This window comes from Leptidea sinapis, chromosome 8 (genome assembly GCF_905404315.1).
Source record: "Leptidea sinapis chromosome 8, ilLepSina1.1, whole genome shotgun sequence".
NCBI classification, from domain to species: domain Eukaryota; kingdom Metazoa; phylum Arthropoda; class Insecta; order Lepidoptera; family Pieridae; genus Leptidea; species Leptidea sinapis.
Genome location: NC_066272.1, coordinates 10209458 through 10231635, shown reverse-complemented (window position 1 = coordinate 10231635; position 22178 = coordinate 10209458). Strand labels below are relative to the sequence as shown.

The window sequence follows — 22178 nt, the reverse complement described above, 5'->3', positions numbered from 1 at the left end:
CCGCTCTACTAAGTTTCACCACTGCCGATACTGTAACTTTATCCAGCGCCTGCTGTACACGCTTTCTTATTGGTTAGTATAGCATCTACCAATGCGAACAAGAGAATATAAGTTCGATATTTCGATTATGTTCACACTTCATATGTATCGTATATTTTGTGTAGAAAAGTTGGCAGTTATTTCGTTATATTATTATGATTATATGTCTGTATTCGCTCTGACAAACGGAATTATTCAAATTAAGTGAAGAAAGAAGTACTTGCATGCATATCAATATTACAATTTTTATGATTTATTTATCTATAATAGACATTATCCTAAAAAATACGATAATTTCGATCCATGTACGATAATTTTTACTCCCCTGGTACGATAGTCAGTCCACTTCAAGTTGCTAACGCTGTTTTAAGTCTGTGTAAGGGATTGTGTCGAAAGCCAAGACGTATTTTCAAATTTCGCCTACCGTTGAAACTATAAATTTGTAAAGCGGCACGAAGCAGTTATAAGTTTTCAATAACTGCTGAAGTGAGCGCGGGATGTCTTCAGCATTCTTATAAATATTCAAGAGGCAGTCTATCAATGTAAATATTTGAAGATTATATTGGGGACAGTCAAAGAAAATGTAATCAAGAGTTTGGATGGATAAATTACAGAATTGACAAGTTGGAGAATCTAAAACACCGATCCTAAATAAATGAGCACCACTACGAGAATGTCCCAGACGTAACCGACAAATTGTGGTGTAAAATTTTCTGTGTAAGTATTTTTTCTTTTTAACAAACCAGGGAGGAGAGATTTCGTTAAGTTTTCAATAACTGCTGAAGTGAGCGCGGGATGTCTTCAGCATTCTTATAAATATCCAAGAGGCAGTCTATCAATGTAAATATTTGAAGATTATATTGGGGACAGTCAAAGAAAATGTAATCAAGAGTTTGGATGGATAAATTACAGAATTGACAAGTTGGAGAATCTAAAATACCGATCCTAAATAAATGAGCACCACTACGAGAATGTCCCAGACGTAACCGAAAATTGTGGTGTAAAATTTTCTGTGTAAGTATTTTTTCTTTTTAACAAACCAGGGAGGAGAGATTTCGTTTTTAATGTCGGCTAACCATTTGCCCTTTGTTTGAACAACTTGTTGCCAATAATTCTGAAAGTCTTGCAAGAATGTACCTTTAAAATGAGACAGTGCATCTGTGTGTGGTATGGGAATGTTCAAAGCAGTATGTATCTGATTACTATTCACAATAGATTTAGCAAGATAATCAGCTTGTTCATTTCCTTCCACGCCTATGTGTGAAGGAGTCCAGAATAAAACAATATCTTTTGTTAGGGATAAGCATTGATATTTGTCTCTAATAATGTAAATGATGAAATTAGTTGTAACATTACATTTAGGATATTGTAAAGCTTTTAAAACACTCATGCTATCTGTTATAACAATCCAATTATTATATGACTGTTCTCCAATATATTCTAGAGCAGCATATATGGCAGCACATTCTGCTGTGTATATACTAGCCAAGGTATTTAACCTATGACCAAACCCACTCCGCAGTTGCTGTCATAAACTGAAATAGAGACAGCAGTATTACTTTTAGATCCATCAGTATAAAGTTGGTTATAATTTTGCCACTCTGAGAGCATACTATATACATCTTCCTTATTATATAAAAAGAATACTAGAAAATAGATTATGATCACAAGAAAAATGTAACAAATCAGAGATGCCTTCTACTTGATAGTAGGAATTATTGTCAGTTCTGTTAATATAGTCCTGTATCTTTAATAGGAGTGGATGATTATTAATAGAAGTTAATTTGAGAAAGAATTTTGTTTGTAGATATTTGAATCTAAGAGCTAGTGGGGAAATATTACATTCTACTTGTAATGATATAATAGGAGTAAACCTAAAAGCGCCTGTTATGATCCTTAAGCATTTATTTTGTATTTTTTCTAATTTATTCACTAATGTAATTACTCCACCATAACAAAAGAAGGCATACTCAAAATGGCTACGGACTAATGACTTATATACTGTTAGCAAGATGCGTGGGTCTGCACCCCAATATGTACCAGCTAATGATTTCAGAATATTGCAGGCCTTTAATACTCGATTTTCTAATATTTCAACATATTTGTGCCATCTAAAATTACTTAAAAACATAACTCCTAAAAACTTTATTGAATTATCTATTGAAATTTCCTGAGTACCATAATATATTTTTACATCTCTTATTCTTATAGAATGCTTTGAAAATATTACTACTTTGCTTTTGTCAATACTGACCTTAAGACTAAGATATTGAAAATAAAGCTCCAATTTTTTGAGTGTTACATTAAGATCTAACACAACATTTGATAAATTAAGTCCTGAACTATACACTGCTAGATCATCAGCAAATTGGAGGTTAGATACTCTATTATCCAAAACAATATTTATTTGATTTATGTAGATTATAAAGAGCAATGGACTCAAAATTCCGCCCTGCGATACACCTCTATATGAATATCGAGGACCTATTAATTGGTTATTGACTCTAACATAAAGTTTACGACCATGCAAGAAATTGAATATCCAACTAACTATTTTTTCAGGGACATTTAAGGATAGAAGAATGGATGATAATTGTTCTAAATCAACATTATTAAATGCTCCTACAACATCCAATAAAACACCAGCCAATATCTTATTGTCAATCTGGGCACTATGGATGTCAAGACATAAATGCCGTATACTCTCACAAGCAGAACTACCACATCGAAATCCAAATTGATTATTAGGTAAGAGGTTGTTACTTTTAATATAAAATATTAATCTCTGTTTTATTAATTGTTCAAAAATTTTACCAACACACGAGCTTAGTGTGATAGGACGATATGAATCAGCTGAACTAGAATCTTTCCCATGCTTTAAAATTGGAATTAGACAGTCTGTTTTCCATTCTTCTGGAATAGTGGAGTTCTTCCATAGGAGATTTAATATTTTTAGAAACTTATTTAAGTTAGAAGAGTTTAGGAGTTTAAACATTTTATAGGAGAGCCAATCCAAACTGCATGCAGAGTCCTTTCTTGATGATAGACCAGCTTTTAATTCTTCAATAGTAAAAGGGGCAATCATAAAAGAGTTGGTGCTATTTAAAGGATGATTATTGTGAATAATTGTCAAATTTGGTACTGTATCTGGAGTATATTTGTGTAAAAAGTTGGATATCCAATTATTGCTAGAGAAACAATTATTATTAGTATATAAGTTCTTAAATTTCCTCATTTTTGTCCATTTCTCTTTCTAAATCTGTTTCATTGGTGTTAACCTATTTATGATGGAGCAAAAATCTGTCCAGGATTTACGATGTTCAAGTCTTAATATACATTTTTTCTTTGCTTGAGCTTGCTTAAAATGAATGTAGTTTTGGATATTGCAATTTGATTTGAATAACAGATAAGCCTGTTTGCAATCTTCTACCACTTTAGTACATTGCCCATTCCACCAGGGAAGTTGTCGCTTTCTTTTAGGTAGATTAGTAATATTGTTACAGTGGTAGTTGGTTTTAGGTACTGAATTTTCTACCGCTCTAAGAATTATGGAACAGAAGTTATTGTAAGACTTCTGTAGATTACAATTATTTATATCAAATTGTTTTAACAAGTCATTTACTAAGTTCTCATATTGGTCCCAATTTACTATTTTCAGATTACTGTGTGGAGGAATGTTGGATGGAATTGAAGAAGATTCAGTTTCCGACACTATCATGGAAAATTTTGTGATTGTAGGCAAGTGATAGCTGCCCAAAGAGTCTTGATGAACTTGCCATTCACAGCACAGGAATAATGAAGATGATACTATTGTTAGATCTAGTCCATTTGGTCTCCAAGAATTAGTACCAACTGTAGTTGGTTGATCATTATTTAAGAGCATTAAGTCATTATCGTCCATTACATCCATGATGTCTCTACCTCTAGAATTGGTTCTATTACAACCCCAAATGGTATGATGAGCATTAAAATCACCAGCAATTATTAGTGGTTTTGGAATACTATGCAACAGTCTATTAAATTTAGATTTGTCAAAGTTAGGTACACCGTTGCCAGGACTATAAAAGCTAACAATTGAGATGTCTTTTTGTTTGTATTTAATTTTGATTGCTACATTTTGCAAGGAGCTATCAGAAAATGTTTCTAACTTTTGAAAATAAATGCAATTTCTAACAAAAATTGCTACACCATTGTGATCATTACCACAATCATTTCTTAGTATTGTATAACCTCTGATTGAAAACTGTATATTTGGTTTAAGCCAAGTTTCTGATATAAGAGAAGCTCAAGTCTGTTACTCAACAGATTTTGAGCATTCCACTATACTATGTTAAGTTTGTGACAGTTGAATGTGACGTTTTATTTTTAATTTCTATGGTATCTTTAATAGCTGAACTAATTGCGTGTGAGCTAATGCTTTGATTCTGTGTTTTATTTAGTGTAATGACTTTGATTATAGATTCTGTGATTAGGTTCATTGCTGCTGGATTGGATAAAATTAAATTAATGATGTCTTGTGTGTTCTCTGTCTTATTGAGTGATGGAAAGTTTGTTGGATGTTTAAATAAATCTGATAATGGTGTTTTACTTTTATTTTTACTATGCAATATCTTTTTTTGTTTTATAGGGCATTGACCTGATACTGCAAGATGGTTACCTTTACAGTGCACACATACTGCTGCTACCCACCTAGCGCACAGGCTCGCGCGGCAGCCTCGAGAGCAAAATGGCTCGGCTGGTGTGGACGTGCCTCGGGCGCGCGTTTTGCTCAACCGAGCACGGCTCGGCCCCGAGCCATCTGTTGTCCGTAAACTTGACGCGATCAAAGGTGCCTCAGTGAGCGCCTGTGCGTTAGGTGGGGACGGTTATGTTTTGGCTCGCGCGCGAAGCTACTTCAAGTTTTGTCTCTTGCCGTGTTTGTATTTTGTAATTTTGATATCATGGGCAGTCAGGAGGAGTCCATTCGCTTAATACAATTATACAGCACGTACACTGCGCTTTGGGACCCCAAAGATCCAAAATATTTAAACAAAAATCAGCGGGAAGATAGTTGGCGGCAAATATCTGCTCAAATTAATATGCCTGTCAAGGAAGTGAAAAACAAAATGGTGTCCTTGTGTGGTTCTTATCGTCGAGAGAAAAGCAGGGAGAAAAAAAGTCGCATAACAGGTTCAGGTATGCATTTTTATACTTAAAAATATGAACTTACAAATTATTTGATAAAATAATTACTTAATATATACTAATTAAATTGAAGAAAATTTATTTATACAATTAAAATATTTTAAATTATGGAAATATAAATTTTATTTTTTGTTCTGTTTCAGGCGCTGCAGATGTTTATAATTCGAAGTGGTTTGGATATCCTTATTTCCATTTTCTTATGGATAAAAATGAAACTGGTGACACTCGGGAAACGATGCCGAATGTAAGAATTTTTAACTATGCATAATGATTTTGAAATGGTATCGAACCATTAGTTATAAAATGTTCTGCCAAGTGCAACCGTATTTCTTTTGCGTTATTAGAACTACGCCTTGGAAACGCCGCAATTGGTGCGAATGTAACTTCATTTATTTCATTTCTCCATTGGCCAGGAATCAGTGCGCCATCAAGTTCTCTGTCAAACAATTCCGGTGAAATAAGATTAGTTGAAGTATTTTTTCGGATGTAGTTGTACAAATATACAGCTGCTAAGACAACCTTTGTTGCTTTATTTGGCTGTAGTAAGATAGGTTTTCTAAAAACGCGAAATATGGCACTTAATATACCAAATGCATTCTCAACGACACGTCTAGCTAAGGCGATAATTAAATATTCTTTCTTTAGAACCATTTTCTGGGTTGCCCTCAAATGGTTTCATGGTATATTCGTTGAGTGCAAAGGCTTTATCGGATAAAATAAAATAAGGAACTTCTGTCACATATGGTATTTCCAATATCTCCTTTTTAGGCACGTTCAATTCTTTCTTTTCTAGCTTTTTATACAACGTTGTGCTTTTAAAAACACCACCATCAGAGATTCGCCCTTTGCTACCAACATTTACATACAAAAAATTGTAGCTAGCATCAACTAATCCAAAAAGCACGATGCTTGGAAATTGCTTGTAATTATCATAATCAGTGCCACTGTTAATCGGTGCCTGCAACATAACATGTTTTCCATCCATCGCTCCAATAGCGTGGGGAAAATTCCATTTATTTTCAAATTCTTTTGATATAGCAAGCCACTCTTCTTCTGTAGATGGGATCTGTAAAAAAAATTATGGAGTACTCAGCATGACAGGACCCTCCGCTGTTTGAAAGTATTCAGACTTAACGTATTTGGCCCCTATGAGTGGTTGTATTAGGTACTATACACCTCTCCATATTTGGCCCCTTTTAGTGGTAGTCCGAAGACGTTCAAGCAATGGAGAATCCTGCTAGAAAAATATTTAAGATATCGCTACTAAGGTACTTGAAGGTATTAAATACTATGGACGTTAAACTTTTGCTTCCAATCGGATTAAACGTAGGGTCCTGCCACATTATATACACATTCACACTGCACCACAAATTTATCTATTAATTAAAATTATGTTTTCAGGAGACAATACCGGAATCTTCACAAACTTCTGACGTAGAGAGACACACAGAGGCTGAAAACGCTCCGACCAAGTCGCAATTGCCGGAGGCTAGCATCGAGGAAGCGCCACCACAACAACAACAAGTACTAGCCTCGGAAACTATCATGCCTTCACCATCAGAACCTGCTCGTAAAAAAAAAACGACATAATCCTAAGAAAACGCAGCCACAGGAAGATCCGGCAGATATCATGCTCTCAGAAGCCCTTGAATGCTTGCAAAAGTCTTCGACCGACATCATCGATCCATACTCTTCATTTGGAAGATACATAGCCAACGAGCTAAGGAAATATGATCCGCACACATTAGCGTATGTTAAGAACGCTATCAATAATATAATTTTTGAAGCCGATATAGGGAAATACACACCACAACAAATTAATACAGGATACTATACACAGCAGTACAGTAATTCCCCTACAATGGACTCATCTGGCACTTCATCATCAGCATCACATACCGCTACGTCTTCTCATGCCATTACACCATCACCTAATGCCAATGATGGATTCGAAACTATCACTGAATTGTAGTTAAAATAAACAATTGATTTTTAAATTTGTCAAATTATTTTTATTTACCTTTACATAATCACTTAAGGCTTCAATAATAGCGTCACAAACTTCTGGAACTATTCTTGAGATACTCTGCTTCGATACTCGAAATAAATATTGCAAGCTGCTATAAGAATCTCCGGTTGCTAAAAATCTTAAAGTTATTAAAACTCGTTCATTCACAGTGATTGCTTCTCTATATTTTGTATCGCACTTTTTTATTTTATCAGACAACAATGAGCACAAATTTTCGAACTCTTGTACGGACATTCGTGTAAAATTATGTACAGTCTGATCATATACTAAATCTCCAAGTAATCTATTTCCATATTGGTGGCGACGCTCATACATTTTTCTAATCCAGAAGCGTCTAGGTTTTTTCTTGATACGTGACTGTTTTCGTTTCTTTAAACAATAAGCAGCTAGGAAGATAGCTGCAGCTGAAAATACACGACTGTCCATTACGAATACTCGCGGACTTATGATGGCTCAGCCTGCCTCGCGAGGCGGCCTCGTGTAAATTGAACAAAACTACTGAGGCTGCCGCGGGAGCCATCGCTCGCGATCCGGACACCGAGGCTGCCGCGCGAGCCTGTGCGCTAGGTGGGTACGCGGCTAGTGATTTTCAGTGCAGATTGACCAACGCTGAGCATTCTTACAGAATTTAGCCAAGTAGTCAAACCTAAGGCATCGGAAACACTGCTTAACTGGCAGGCACATAAGGTCGCACTGGTAGACGCCACATCTTTAAGTGAACGTAATCTGGGAGTGAAGTAGATGACGCAAAGGTAATAATGACTGCCTGTGTAGGTTGTAATATAAAACCACTATCGGATTTGTTTTTTTTCACTATACGCCGAACAGAAATATTTCTTTTATGTACTTGACAAAGATTTGAAATTTTTTTTGTTGGACATATCAATGGGTACTGAGGAAATCACTCCAGACAATTCAGTGGCACCAGCTGGGATGGACGCCTTAATATTTTGTTCCGTTAAAAATGTCGTGTTGTCTAGGAATGTATTAGCCAAATTAGGTCGTTCAAACACTACTCCTATCTTATATTTGTTGAGTTTCTTAAGATATTTAATGCCTTTAATGAAGCGCGATAAGTAGCTACTAAGAGTAAGCATGTCACGACTACCAAGTGGCTGTTCAGTGACACTCTCTATGAAGACTATAAATTCATGACCGGCACCTGCGTCTTCCGGATATCGGCGACAATAGTCGGCCACCCTATATGGCAAATAAAAGTTCTCGTGGTCTTCCAAAACTGTACGCGAATCTGAGTATTCGCTACTTTCAGAGGTGGAATCTAAAATAGACTCACCTTTATCTCGTTCCGGCTTGGTTTTTTTCCGCCTTTTCGACATCTCTTAGCACAAACCTAAATCACTAAATATATAGACTTTTAATTATACTAAACAAATTAAATTATAAAAATATACAAATACTTATATACTTTTCAAAAATATGAGGATTATATACAATATAATAGAAATATTTAATTTTATAGTTAAAAAAACCGCCCTAAGCAATCAAGAGTTCCCGCGGTCTCTCCCAGACCATAGCCTGCTAATAATGGTATCTACAATTATAGTAGGCTATGCCCAGACTAACAAACCACACTGCAATTATGACATTGACAGAACAACTCACACAAATAAAATTGACAATAGAGCGTCTGACAAAAATTATAAAATGGTGCCCGTTTACCAGCTGGCACTTATCTTTTAAATTAATAAGTTTTAGTGTAGGTAGGAAAGTGGTATGGCGTCTGTTTTGGATTTAATTAAACATTACCAGCATTCGATCGAAAAATATTCAAACGATGAACATAAAGTGAGTAGCGTTCCTATTAAGTATGTTTTCGACACTGCTTGCAATTCTTCCTTCATGAAAAAGATGGAGAATTCTTCAGGAACATCACTATTTCACTTTAACTTTACTATATTTAGTTTCTATATAAATCATTTTACAATTGTAAGATCAAATGTCACATAATTTCAATTAGATTTTACAGTTTGAATTGTATTATCATAAAGTTTTATAAACCAAATGTGGTTCACAATCACGATCTACTACCAATAATACTTCCATTTGCAAACACTAAACAACAAAGATATGAAATATTTGGAGAAACTTCATAATTGAATATATTAATTATATCTATAGCATGAATTTTTGTCATACTTTTCTTCAATGTCAAAAATTACATGAAGCTCACTATTCATACAGTACAAAAAACCATTTGATGTACATACCTACAAATTTAAACTCTGATACTATGTATTTGAGACTTTACATCCATCAATTTTTTAAACTTAAGAAAAAGGAGTATAAAATACTAACATAATCTGAATACATTTGCCAAAGCTCCACTACATAAGGTACCAGAGTAGTAAAACAAAAGTATTTATGATTACAATAAGATATAAAGACATGTTCAAACATGCAGCAGCTCAATATAGTAATTAGATAACAGTTTATATCACACAATATTATGATATACAAAAGTTTTATATGTACTTATAATATGTATGTACATATTATGGTCTTTCAGGTACTAAAGGCAATTGACAAGTTATTTCACCTTGATGTCACAGTGCAACACTTGCAAGATACAGGGGTCGGGCGCACTGTAAATGCATTAAGAAAAGAGCCTGGAGATGTTGGTCAGGCATCAAGAGCACTTGTATATAAGTGGAAGTTGATGGTTGCTTCTGAAGAAAGTGACCAGGAAGGGGATCAGCATAATAATGAATGTGAGCTTTCTAAGAATTGTTAAGATAATAAAGTTGGATGTCTCTTTTAGTCCTGTGTTTTGTTAAGGGAATGGTAGTCCTATTGTACCCCTTTATTGAACATAATATTTAAGATAATGGCAGACAAACTCTGATAACTCACTTATTAAAAGGTTTCATAATCAGCAATATTTCCCCAGTTCATTGGCATTTTGTTTAAGTGAATACTGGTAAGCTGTCATGAGGACCCATATAGCCGAATGGTTTAGTGACCCTGACTACTAAGCTAGAGGTCCCGGGTTCGAATCCCGGTAGGTGCAATCATTTCTATGATGAATATGTATGTTTGTTTCCGAGTCATGGATGTTTATATGTATGTTTAAGTATATTGTATTAAATATGTCATTGTCTTGCACACATAGTACAGGCTATGCTATAATTTGGGGCAAGATAATTTGTGTAAAATTGTGTTAATAATATTATTACTATATATTATGTATAATAATTCTTAAAACCAGACAGGACTATTGACTTTAGATTATGGTGGAGGACTTTTCCTACAGTTGGCCTCAAAGCTTGATATTATTTGTGACAATGGTCAGCTAAATCAACCAATCTCTTCATCTTTCACTTCAATAGTTTCAAACAACAATTATTAACTTAAGATGTTAAGTTAATAATACATTTTTTCAATATGAGCCTTCCTTTGAATGCAAGATGCTTACTTACACTTAATGCTTACACAAAATTAATGATATCACATTTTCTTTGAATGTTGCATAACAGTTTTTAACAATATCTAAGTTTTCAGTTTTCCATTCCAAAAGTAGGCAGCAATGAGAAGAGCTAATTTGTATCATAAAACATCAACATGTATGTTGATGTTTTATGATACATTATTGATGGATATCTATAAGTAAATGAGCAAAGGATATAATAAATCTGAATAGATTTGTGGGATGTATTTTATAAAAAATCTTATATGTGTTTGACCTTTTTGTATTTTGCCACTAATTTTAAATTATGGACACTGAAAATTACATAAATAACACTCATACTGATATGCATATTGGCATATTTACCATCATATAAATATTTTTGTGGCACAGAAAATTTGGTAGTGCTAATAGTGAATAACTTGAACCCATTATACCTAAATCTAAAAGAAAAATAAATATGACAACATGGATCAACTACTACTAGATTTACCATTGTTATTTGTGAAGAGTGAATTATTTCTATGAGTTATTAAAAGTTGAATGACTTACACTAACAAATGCATTTTTGTTGTTTCAGCTACAAATTATAATGGCCATGATAGTGGTCGAGACTCTGAAGATAATAGCCATAAATCAAAACATAATATAGAAAATAAAGAAAGAACTGAAAGATTATCAAGAACAGAAAAAACACAACATAAACATCAGAATGGTGATCATAGTGGAAGTAAAAGAAAGCACCACAGCAGTGAGGTATGATATATTTGGCACTAAAGATGGAAACTAAATATAGTTGTACTAATTCAATAAATGGCTAAGGTTTAATGTTAGTATATCTTACTCTTGTGGTAAATAAATATTTACAAAAGGAGTGTAAACTAGGGAGAGGAGACATTTAATGGAGTTTGGACGGGGGAGTTCAGCGGGTATATAATTGTACAGAAAAGATTGCATTAAGGGACAACTGAAGATATCAAACCTATTAATAGTCACCTTCTATTTCTTGTGTCATTGACATCTATATAACCAGAAACATCATCTTTGTTTGATTACCAATGATTGGGTAGTATTACACCAGTCTTGTGCTGAGTACATGATGATGATAAGCACCACTTTTAATCTCTATAACTAGACCACTTCTTGTTGCTGAGTTTTTTCTATTATTCATTTTGTATTCATTAATATGTAAAATTATGTATATTTTTTGTTATAATGCAACAATCTGTAGTTAGTAGCTTTACTATATGCAGGTGATTCGAAGGGAAGGAGACTTGAGGAGGCCATTTTCCAGTTAGAAGTACTTTCATTTAGGATGCTGAAACCTATTTGTTATTGTTATTACTTTGTGACTAGGAGCAAATGAGCAATCTAGTTCGGGTGGACTTCTACAGTTCTATATTTTGGTTGAGTTGCCCCATTTTCTTGCTTAACCAGATGAGTTTTTGTGTACTGGTAGACCTCATTGTTGGTTATGAACCATGGTGTTTTTTTAGAATTGTGCTTTGAGATCCTTGGAATATTTCAATATTGGAGTGGCTTGCCGGGTACTATAGCAAGTCACACACTTTGGGGTACCTAAGTATGATTTTATAAGTCCAGATGTTGGCTACTTTACATGCAAGGAGTTTGTTCTTTAGTTGTACTGAATAGTTCTTGCCAATAAGCCAGTGCAAACTACTGATTATCAGATTCCTTTCACTCTCACTTAGCTGTGAAGTGCTTACTACAAGTTGGTCAATGGTTCAGGTGAATTCCGCAGTATTTAACTGTTCTTTTGCAAGAGTTTCACGGGTTAGGGTAACTGTAGAACAGTTGCTTTGCTGAGGGAGAAGGTGATTTGCGATAATCTGGATGCACTACCCTAGATCCTGCAAGTATTCATTTAGTCAATAATTTTGTCTAGCTGATTTTGTAGATCTATGGATATTATGTCAGGGTTAGTGCTGCTTGCCTGGATCACAGTGTCATCAGCAAAGGTAGCTGTCATATCACCTTCTGAAGTTTAATGATCAGATGTATATAAACAGTAAAGAGATGGGCCCTGCGAAACACCTGCATTGCTGTTATAGAATTCACTGTGGGCATCATCTTCTTTTACTTGGAATATTTTTCCAGACAAATATGACTTCAGAATTTTGAAGTAGGAATGTGGGAAGTAACGCCCTTACGCCACACCATATTGAAGACCTGCTTTATGTCTAGGGACAGTGAACACAGAGGAGCAGTACTCTTTATGTTCCATTGAGCTTTTGATCTTTTTAACAACTCTATGGACCTGTTCAATGGTAAAATGGAATTCCAGACCACCAATGCGGAATCCGAATTGGTGGTCTGGGATGATCTCGTGTCCTATTAGTGACTCAGATAATCTCTTCAGCAAAATTTCTCAAAAACCTTTGAGATAACCGGGAGCTAGCTGATTTTAAGATAAGAGAAGCATGGTTTGGCGATGTTCCTTGCTTTTAGACCATTATAACCTGGAAATCCTTCCAGAGCTCAGGGAAGTTCTAATTCGAAGCATTGGTTAATATTGTAGTAAACACTCACTTTTTTTGAAGCGCTTTAAGGATACGAGACTTTATAGGTCGTTATCCAGGTGCTGATATGTCTTTAAGCGAAGTGTTTATCCTTCTTACTTCTTTTGGGTAGGTTGGTTTTATTGCAAGATCTAGCTGTTGGACCTGGATAAGAATCTGCTCAATGTCTTTGTTATCTCTAGCGATCTCTCTCTCAGAATATCTAGAGCAGCGCCATTTCTTGTTAATACTTTTTTCAAGGTGCCTGGCGAACAAATCCGCTTTAGTTTCACTAGATAAGCCACACCCATTATCCACAGTTCGTAAAGGAGGTTTGTGGCTGATTAAGGAGTTTAGTAGCCTACCAGAGAAAATAATTAGAAGTCTTTTTTCTTCTTTCCGCAGTCAATGATTTAAGAAAGTGTTAAAATTTGTTATTATAGAATGCTTTGATATCTCTGGGTACCTACTTGTATGCCAGTAGCGCTTCAATTTTCATATTCTTTGATTTGAGATTTCAAAATAGATGTCACCATCAACACAGAAGAAAAGCCACTAGTTTCAGGTGTATTCCTCAAAGCAGCCTCTGGAGTTTTGAATGGAATCCTAAACTTAATATTCTCTTCTAAAATATCCCTAATCAAAGGCCAATCAGTTATGTGATTATGGGGTGACTCATGTTTTTGTCTGTTGAGTATTGTTGAAGAGACTGTAAGTAGTACTAGTGAATAGTGTGAGGAGGTTAAGGCAAGAGCTAAAATAAAATTTATTAACCGAGTACCTTAAGATTTAAAAAAGTCTAGTACATCAAGGTGATCTCGTAGTCGGCAGGCCAATATGTTTGCCTATAGAGAATGACGCCAATGAGTTCCTATCAAGACTCTTTTTTACTCCCTACCTCTATATAAGCAAGAAGCGGTATTGGGTATGCTTGGAGGTCCAGTCCCCACCAGCAATTAAAGATACATTCACCCATTATTCCCAGGGCTATATGACATGGGGACCTTCATAAAAAGCGCGTACAATTTCTAAAAGGCTGTCAACACTCTAAGATTCCTCTAGTGTTCCAAGGGAATATGGGTGGTGGTGATCACTTAACATCAGCTGGCCCACTCGTTTGTTAGTTAGAAAGTACTGTGAAAAGGAATCTTCTAATACTATATGTTTTGGTCTGCAGTTATGACAATACATTGAATCTACCACTCATATCTCTAGGTTTTTATGATTGAATGGGTACTGAAGAAGGTTGGAGTAGCTTAATAATTGTAATTTTCTTAAAATTGGTGAAGTCAAGTACCCATATAAGTTATATAAGTATTATTTTTTTTGTTAAACAATTTTTTTCTTTTCATTTGATGAACACATATGTGTTTTGACCATTCAAGATATATTTTATAAGGACCTAATTTATTTACAGGAGGAAGATCATGATATGAAGAAATCAAAATATTCACATACAAATCAAAATGGAGTTAAAATCAAAAGAGAATCATACCAAAGCCCACTTAGAACTGAAAGTGAAAGCAATGAAGACTCATCAGAAAGTGAAAGTGAATCATCACTATCATCAGAAGATGAAAAAAAGCCACAAAAGAATATTAAGGAAGAAAAACTAAATAAATATTCAAATAAGGATTCATCCAGCAGGCATTCTAGTAGCCATAATTATAATCATTCCTATTCTGAAAAGAAAACAGAAAAACAGTCTAGTCATTATTCTGAGGGCTCAAGGTATTCAAAGTCATCCTCAAAAGAAAGATCGCGTGACTCAAAATCGGCTTCAAAAGATAGGTCCTATGAGTCAAGCAAAAACTCAAGAGATCAGCTCAAATGTGATGAAAAGGAATTTAGATCTCCAGAAAAGAGAGAAAGCGAACATAGTACATATGTAATAGAAAAGTCTGCAGAAAAAGGAAAAAAGAACAAAGAAGAAACATCTAGTAAAAAGCAATCAGATAAACACAATTCAGATAGAGAAAAACCAACCAAAAGCAGATCTAAAGATAAGGTTTCAGAGGAATCACATCATGATAAAAAACCCAAGACTGAACCATCACATAAAAGTACCACCAGCTCAGATAAGAAGAAGTCTAGCAGTTCTGAGAAAAGTAAAAGTTGCTCTGTCAAGAGCTCTAGTAACTCCGAATCAAATAGCTCTAACACAGACAGGCATAAGAACAAGTCCGACAAAGAAAACCATAAAAACCTGTCAGATGGTCACTTGTCAAAAGATAAACTAAAAGAAATTCAAGCTAAGCAAAAACAGAGTTCATCTAGTAGGGAAAAGTCAAGAGAAAAGAGTAGTAGTAGCAGTAAGGATAAAGAGCACAAAAGTGCGAAAAGTGAAAAACGTCACTCTTCATCTAGTGAAAGCAACTCTAAAGATATTGCAAAGAAATGCAAAAGTGATAAAAATGACAGTGGAAGTAGTCGGAGTAAAGATAAGCATAGATCAAGTTCCAGTAGTAACAGAAGTAATAAGACAAAAGATGTACCAAAGAAACTGGCTCATACAAGTAATGAGGATAGTGATGATGGGATAGGCTGTGAATCAGGTATAAAATCATTTCACATTCAAAGTATGAAAATATGAAACAAAATATATTTCAAAAATTTAATTAAATTACAGGTGCAAGTTTTGCAGAAGCATTAGGCATGGTCAGCCCGACAAAGCCAAAAAAGAAATCTGCTCCCATTAAGGATATACTTTCACCCAATGATTGTTTTAATGGTGATGTTAGTATTCATATATGCAGAATATTGTGTTATACTATGGGGATTTTGAGTTATATTTTTTTTATTATCTCTTTAATTTTTCAGCATAGTCCAGCATCATTGTTAGCACCAACAGCCAAATTGGCTCCACTTCCCAACATTGAGATATCAGCATTGCCAGAAATATCACCAAATTATAAACCAAGGCCTCCACCTAAATTTTTACCACATTTTGATAGTGAATCATTAAGTTCTGTGATGTCCTCAAAGAATCAAAGGTAAAAAAACTCTTGACTGTTTTTACTATTGTATTTTTGTATACAAATATTTCTGCTAATCATGCTGTGTACACACCATTGTCGAGCTGCAGTCTATCTTGTATTTTGTCATACAATTATTTTGTGAGTAATTCTTAAAAGGTCACATAATTTTGTTTTTTTTTTGTCACTTACAGAACAAAAGTCTACTCGGGAAACAAAGTTTTGGGAAAGATTCCCTCATTATATGAGATGTGTGTCCTGGTTCTTCAAGAGCATATAGATGGTAAGTTTTTTTTTAATGAAAATAAGGGACGAGACGAGCAGGACGTTTAACTGACGATTATTGATACGCCCTGCCCATTACAATGTAGGCCCGCTCAGGATACTTGAAAAACCCAAAAATTCTGAGCGGCAGTACAATTGCGCTCGTCACCTTGAGATGTAGGATGTTAAGTCTCATTTGCCCAGTAATTTCACTAGCTACGGCGCCCTTCAGCCCGAAACACAGTAACGCTTACACGTTACTGCTTCACGGCAGAAATAGGCGCCGTGATGGTACCCATAATCCAGCCGGCGTCCTGTGCAAAGGAGCCTCCCACTGGTAAATCGTAAAAGTGTAATCGATTAAACTATTTTACGGCTTTATTTAATGTTTTAATTTTTTAATTGAGTCAAGGACAAAGTCTTTTGGTAGTGGTGGTAGCAGTATTTGAGCAGTTATTTGGAGATTTCCTGAACTAGTTTGTGGGTAACTTTTGCACTGCAATTTGGGAAGTTTCAACATAATAATGTTTGGATTCATGTGGCAGGTGTTGGCCAATACGCAAATTTCGTTTTAATTATATTAGTTAGAATCACTTTGATGCCATTTCTTCGCGTTTAAATATAAAAGAATACCCACTTTAGATATTAAGAAATGTCTTAAGAACGAGTTTGATCATAATAATTACCATAATTTAGATTTACTTAAATATATCTTCGAATAAATTTGATAAACTTAAAATTTCCTAACACACATTTTGTGTTAGTAAATTCCACAGCAAGTAGATGGCGCTAATCACCAAAATATGTGTTATAAAGATATATACTACCTAGTATTTCAAATCTCTTTGATAAATATAGTACGTCGATATTGAAAACGTGATGACCAGGATCTTTGACAGGGGTGTACGGCCTCAGTCAACAGTGACGTGCGAGTTGCTAATAGCGTTAGCACTCATCTCAGATGTTGCAAACCATATTTGTTATTCTTAGTAGATAGTCCGATACGACATGAAAAATTTTTCATAACATTAAGTTTACAATAAAATAAGATTTTATTATTAAAGTATTCATGTAAAAAATCAAGTAGTAACTAAAATTAATAAATCGGCTAGTTGCGTGTAAAATAACTTCCATAGCTTCCTTGCACCTCAGAATGTGAAAACTGTATTCTCTCTACCTCATTTATTATATCATCACCTGGGTAAACTTATTTCTTCATTTGTGGCAGGAGTCTCATAAAGAAATGGTAATATATAATAAGTATAAGTATTTTATAAATTTGTCTATATACGGACTATTGCAGTGACTCGCAGCCCGCATTGTAAAATATTATCTTTTTGTGAATACGTTGTTTAAAATTTCAGCACTCGAGTATACAGGTGGTGTGCCATATGAAATATTGAAGCCGGTTGTGGACAGAGCCACTCCGCAGCAACTGTTTATGTTGGAGCATTACAACCCATACCTGATGGAAGATACAGATCATCTCTGGCAAACATTTTGCATTAAACATTTTAGAAATAAAAAACGGGCAGAAATGGAGACATGGAGAGAAATGTATATGGTAAGATCTTTGGTGCTAGCTTGTGGAATTATTGGTTTTACTGCCACTTGGGTACTAACATCTTATGTCTCAAATCAGAGAACAATACAACGGTCGGAGTGATTATCGTTGAGCAGGCGAACTGAATGCCATTTGAGATTTTTTTACCTTTTCGATCGCCTGAAAGTTAACTAAGATTTATATGGCGTCGAAAGAGCGCTGTGATGTTTTCCTCTACTGTCGCTAGATGGCGCTTTGTCGACGCCATACAAATTGTAGATAGCTTTTACTCGATCGAATAGGTAAAAAATCGTAACGCAAGTGCTGTGCATGAAGCCAGCTGTAGAGAGTAACACACCAACATTTACGTTCGAATCCTGCTTCGTTCATAATTATTGTTATAAATTTAAAATTGAGTTTCTTTCGACCATAAGGCTGACTGCCGTTGTAAAACTAAACCTTAAGACACAGAAGCTGTGGTGTCACAGGTTCTTCGTGGAAGTGAATTGCTAATTATGGTGGCTCTAATACCACTATCAAATGTAATTCCTACGGATATTTTTTCAGGCCCACGCCTCATGTGTCGTTCAAGTTTTTGAGTCTCTCGTTCATGAAGTGGTTTAGCCAACGATAGGTCATATAATTATTAGTGAACAACATGGTTTTATGAAGAAAAAAATCAACATTTACAAACTTTATGATTTATTCAAATATTACTTGTTTAAATCTATTGATAATCGTGTGCAGATTGACGCTATTTATACTGATTTTCGAAAAGCATTCGATAAAGTTGACCATATAATTTTACTTAAAAAGCTAGCATTCAATGGTATTAAAGGAAACTTGCTAAGATGGTTTGCATCTTATTTATCTAACCGCACTCAGAAGGTTATTATTGCACGATATGAATCAGTAACAACTAAAATAACATCGGGAGTTTTTCAAGGCTCCATAATGGGTCCACTTTTATATATTATTTTCATTAACGATATCTCTCAATGTTTTATACACTGTAAATTCCTTATGTCCGCGGACGATCTTAAAATCTATAGGCCAATCCAAACAATACTCGATATCAAACTAATGCAAGAGGAGCTTGATAGATTTAATCAATACTGTTCTGTTAATAAATTGTACCAAGCACACGACAAATGTGTGCATATATGTCAATTTTATTTTGTTACCTTATTCTGCCTTGTGAAATCATAAAATGTTACTTCTTTTGTTTAATACCTATATACTGTAATCAATTTTGGCCTTATTTTTCTACTTTATTTTATAACTAGTTGACCCGACAGACGCTGTTCTGTATATAATAAATAAAATATTTTTTTTATGAATTTGTCAATAATATATCATAACATCAAGAATTATTTCGTAAAATATGCTCCCTGTTGTTGTAATGAAATTGTTTTACAGCGGAACTGTCAAACCGTGCGTCAATAAATTCTCTCATAGAAAATATGTCCATACAAAACAAATATCGGACGACGGGGGACACATCAGAGGAAAAACAAAATTGTTGTTTCTATTTAATTCCGAGCTCTTTCATATTTATTCACCTTTTAAACCTTCTCTGGACTTCCACAAATAATTCAAGACCAAAATTAGCCAAATCGGTCCAGCCGTTCTCGAGTTTTAGCGAGACTAACGAACAGCAATCCATTTATATATATATATATATATATTATTGTATATAAATTGTGACGCTGTAGAACATGAAAATAAATAAATAAATATTATAGGTATTGTTGTGCACTCTGGCTTTCACAAAAAATATTAAATGACTTCGCTTGCTCCTCCCAAAAAAAATAGTCTAGAAAACTAAAGAAGAGGTGTTAGTATACGGTATGAACAATCTCTCTGATGAGAACATCAAATTCATATATTTTTATTCAAAATATTATATGATATTACTTCTTGAAAGTTAAAATCTACCAGCCATATGAAAAGTATGCCTCAGACCTGCGAAAAAGGGCGCAACAAACTCGGCGGGCTTTTTTTTTCATAAAAAATATGGATACAAAGTAATATCGCACACTTAAAAAAACTTATTATTTAATAGCCTGACAGCCGTCTCTCTATTCCTAGTCTGTGGTATCATTAAGAAAGTCATTATGTTATACTAACCTTTATCACACAATTTTATAACAATCCTTTTGAATTTCGTAATTCATTTGTTTGTTCAAAGTTGTAGTCGCTCGGCTATTATATATTGTATTATTTTGCGATAAGACTTCCTACTATCAAGTTAACTATGTAGTCCACAATAAAACCAATAAATTACAAACCACTGGCGAAATAACATTTAATATATGTCTTGTCCAAAACGATGTTACAATGATACATTCTTCCTGGTATGAGATTGTTATCGAACAAAATCTGGCGACCCCTCAGCAAATAATTAATTTATAATTTTGCATAAAAACACAATGATTTTATGTAACTACAGTGTCCAAGTGTTTTGAATGAATAGGAAACAAGAATATCCAGAGCTGGCAAGGGAAGCTCTCTAGTAGGTACTTTGTGTGTGAACTGACATTCTCTTCGATGGACATTAAAATGAAATAGAGAAATAGAAAATGATTTGATTTTAACATTTGAAATTAACACCACAATTTCACAAATATTGCGTTATTTTAAGTATACTTTGCCATTTTCCTTCTACCGGCGACCCAACAAGTAAGGCTTCCGATCCCCCTAGGTGTCACAGTTTGAAAAACACTGCAATAACCTATGTGGAGTGCAATATTAAACTGTCATTATTTTATATGTGAATTTCGATTATAAAATATTATACAAATCTGGCACGAGACTCGATTTTGGCGAGACAACACGTCCTGAGGATACCTCGTGTAGAGGCGAAACACGTGTCGAATTGTTTAAAGACAAATATTGGCGGAATTAACACTAAAGAAAACTCAAATCATTTGTATAATTATGGATTTCCGCAAAGTAACGCCTACTTCAATATTTTTTTTTTATAAAATATTGTCTGCCAAATTGTTGTTTAGGAACAGGTCTTGTTATAATTATAATAATGTTTACAGCGCTGCCAAGAAGAGCAAGAGATCAAGCTAAAATCATTAACAGAAAATATTAAAATAGCACAAGAGGCAAAAAAGGCGCCCATCAAACAAACCAAGATGGCATACGTTGATTCTGTCGTGAAACCTCCGCGGAGTGTCGCTAGAAAACAAGTAAGTATATTATATATTATCCTGGATCTGACCAGGGCTCGAATCGGGTCCGAAATAGGTTTCCACCCTGAAATGCTGGCTCCACCATATATCACGCAGCGCGACCAACGTGGAAAATTATGAAATTAAAAACTCGATTAATTTAAGGAATGCGATAGCGATTATGGGTACCACAACGCCGCCTATTTCTGTCATGAAGCAGTAATGTGTAAACATTACTGTGATTCGGTCTGAAGGGCCGTAGCTAGTGAAATTACTGGGCAAATGAGACTTAACATCTTATGTCTCAAGGTGACGAGCGCAGTTGTAGTGCCGCTCCGAATTTTTGGGGTATTTCAAGAATCCTGAGTGGCACTGCATTGTAATGGGTAGGGCGTATCAATTACCATCAGCTCCAGCTGTCCACGTACCGCTAGTATCGTCCCTTATTTTCATTTAAAAAAAAATTAGGCCAGAAACTAAAAATAAGTAACAATTGAAGGGAGTGCAAAATGGGCGCCAAGTTAATAGTATTAGTGGTTACATGTGAATATTATCTTTCATCGCGCAGGCGCAGCATGGAACAGCGTTTGCAGCAACAGCCAGTCCAGCAGCAAGAGTGGCCGCTTTGGCTGCAGCACCTAACGTCCTGAAGGGAGGTCGGCCCACCCCCGTTGCTACCACCTCTAGCTCCTTCATCAAACCCAAGAAAGCACCACTTATGCAGAAGGCGCTGCAGTTCATGAGGGGACGAAAGCGATGAAAACTTTCACCATGAAGCTCTAGTTACCATTAAATTTACCATCAGAGTAAGCTTTATCATTTTGCTTTCCTTTCCACTAAACGTAATCTTTTTAGTAAGTGCAGAATTACATGTATTGAATCATGAAATGTATTTATTATATTATACTTCTGAAGAATGCTGGTAGAGAAGATATTTTCCTTTCTTTGACATTTAAAATGAATGTAACTACGTCATATATATAATTTTTCAAATAGTAAAAATTGTACAATTCATGTTT

The 22178-nt window shown here is 34.8% G+C and overlaps 1 protein-coding gene and 2 long non-coding RNA genes across 3 annotated transcripts; all 3 read left to right on the top strand.

Annotated features, from left to right (window-relative positions):
* The first annotated feature begins 534 nt into the window (after nt 1–534).
* On the top strand, nt 535–4626 carry LOC126965768 (uncharacterized). The gene is made up of 3 exons (XR_007729587.1): nt 535–756; nt 2602–2787; nt 3698–4626. It is a non-coding gene; the product is annotated as an uncharacterized LOC126965768 (long non-coding RNA).
* An 805-nt stretch (nt 4627–5431) lies between these two features.
* Nucleotides 5432–7220, top strand: LOC126965771 (uncharacterized). Its single transcript, XR_007729590.1, has 2 exons — nt 5432–5467; nt 6625–7220. It is a non-coding gene; the product is annotated as an uncharacterized LOC126965771 (long non-coding RNA).
* A 1766-nt stretch (nt 7221–8986) lies between these two features.
* LOC126965664 (transcription elongation factor B polypeptide 3) lies at nt 8987–21965 on the top strand. Its single transcript, XM_050809373.1, has 10 exons — nt 8987–9058; nt 9780–9981; nt 11257–11432; nt 14613–15750; nt 15825–15931; nt 16016–16188; nt 16365–16453; nt 17799–17998; nt 21028–21177; nt 21728–21965. Exons 1-10 carry the CDS (start codon nt 8987–8989, stop codon nt 21917–21919), a joined length of 2499 nt encoding a protein of 832 aa, XP_050665330.1. The 3' UTR covers nt 21920–21965.
* Nucleotides 21966–22178: the final 213 nt, after the last annotated feature.

Coding starts and splice junctions, on each gene's coding strand:
- LOC126965664 (XM_050809373.1), top strand. CDS start 8,987: ATGGCGTCTGTTTTGGATTTAATTAAACATTACCAGCATTCGATCGAA. Junction 9,059..9,779: donor ATTCAAACGATGAACATAAA/GTGAGTAGCGTT, acceptor ATGGTCTTTCAG/GTACTAAAGGCAATTGACAA. Junction 17,999..21,027: donor CATGGAGAGAAATGTATATG/GTAAGATCTTTG, acceptor TAATGTTTACAG/CGCTGCCAAGAAGAGCAAGA.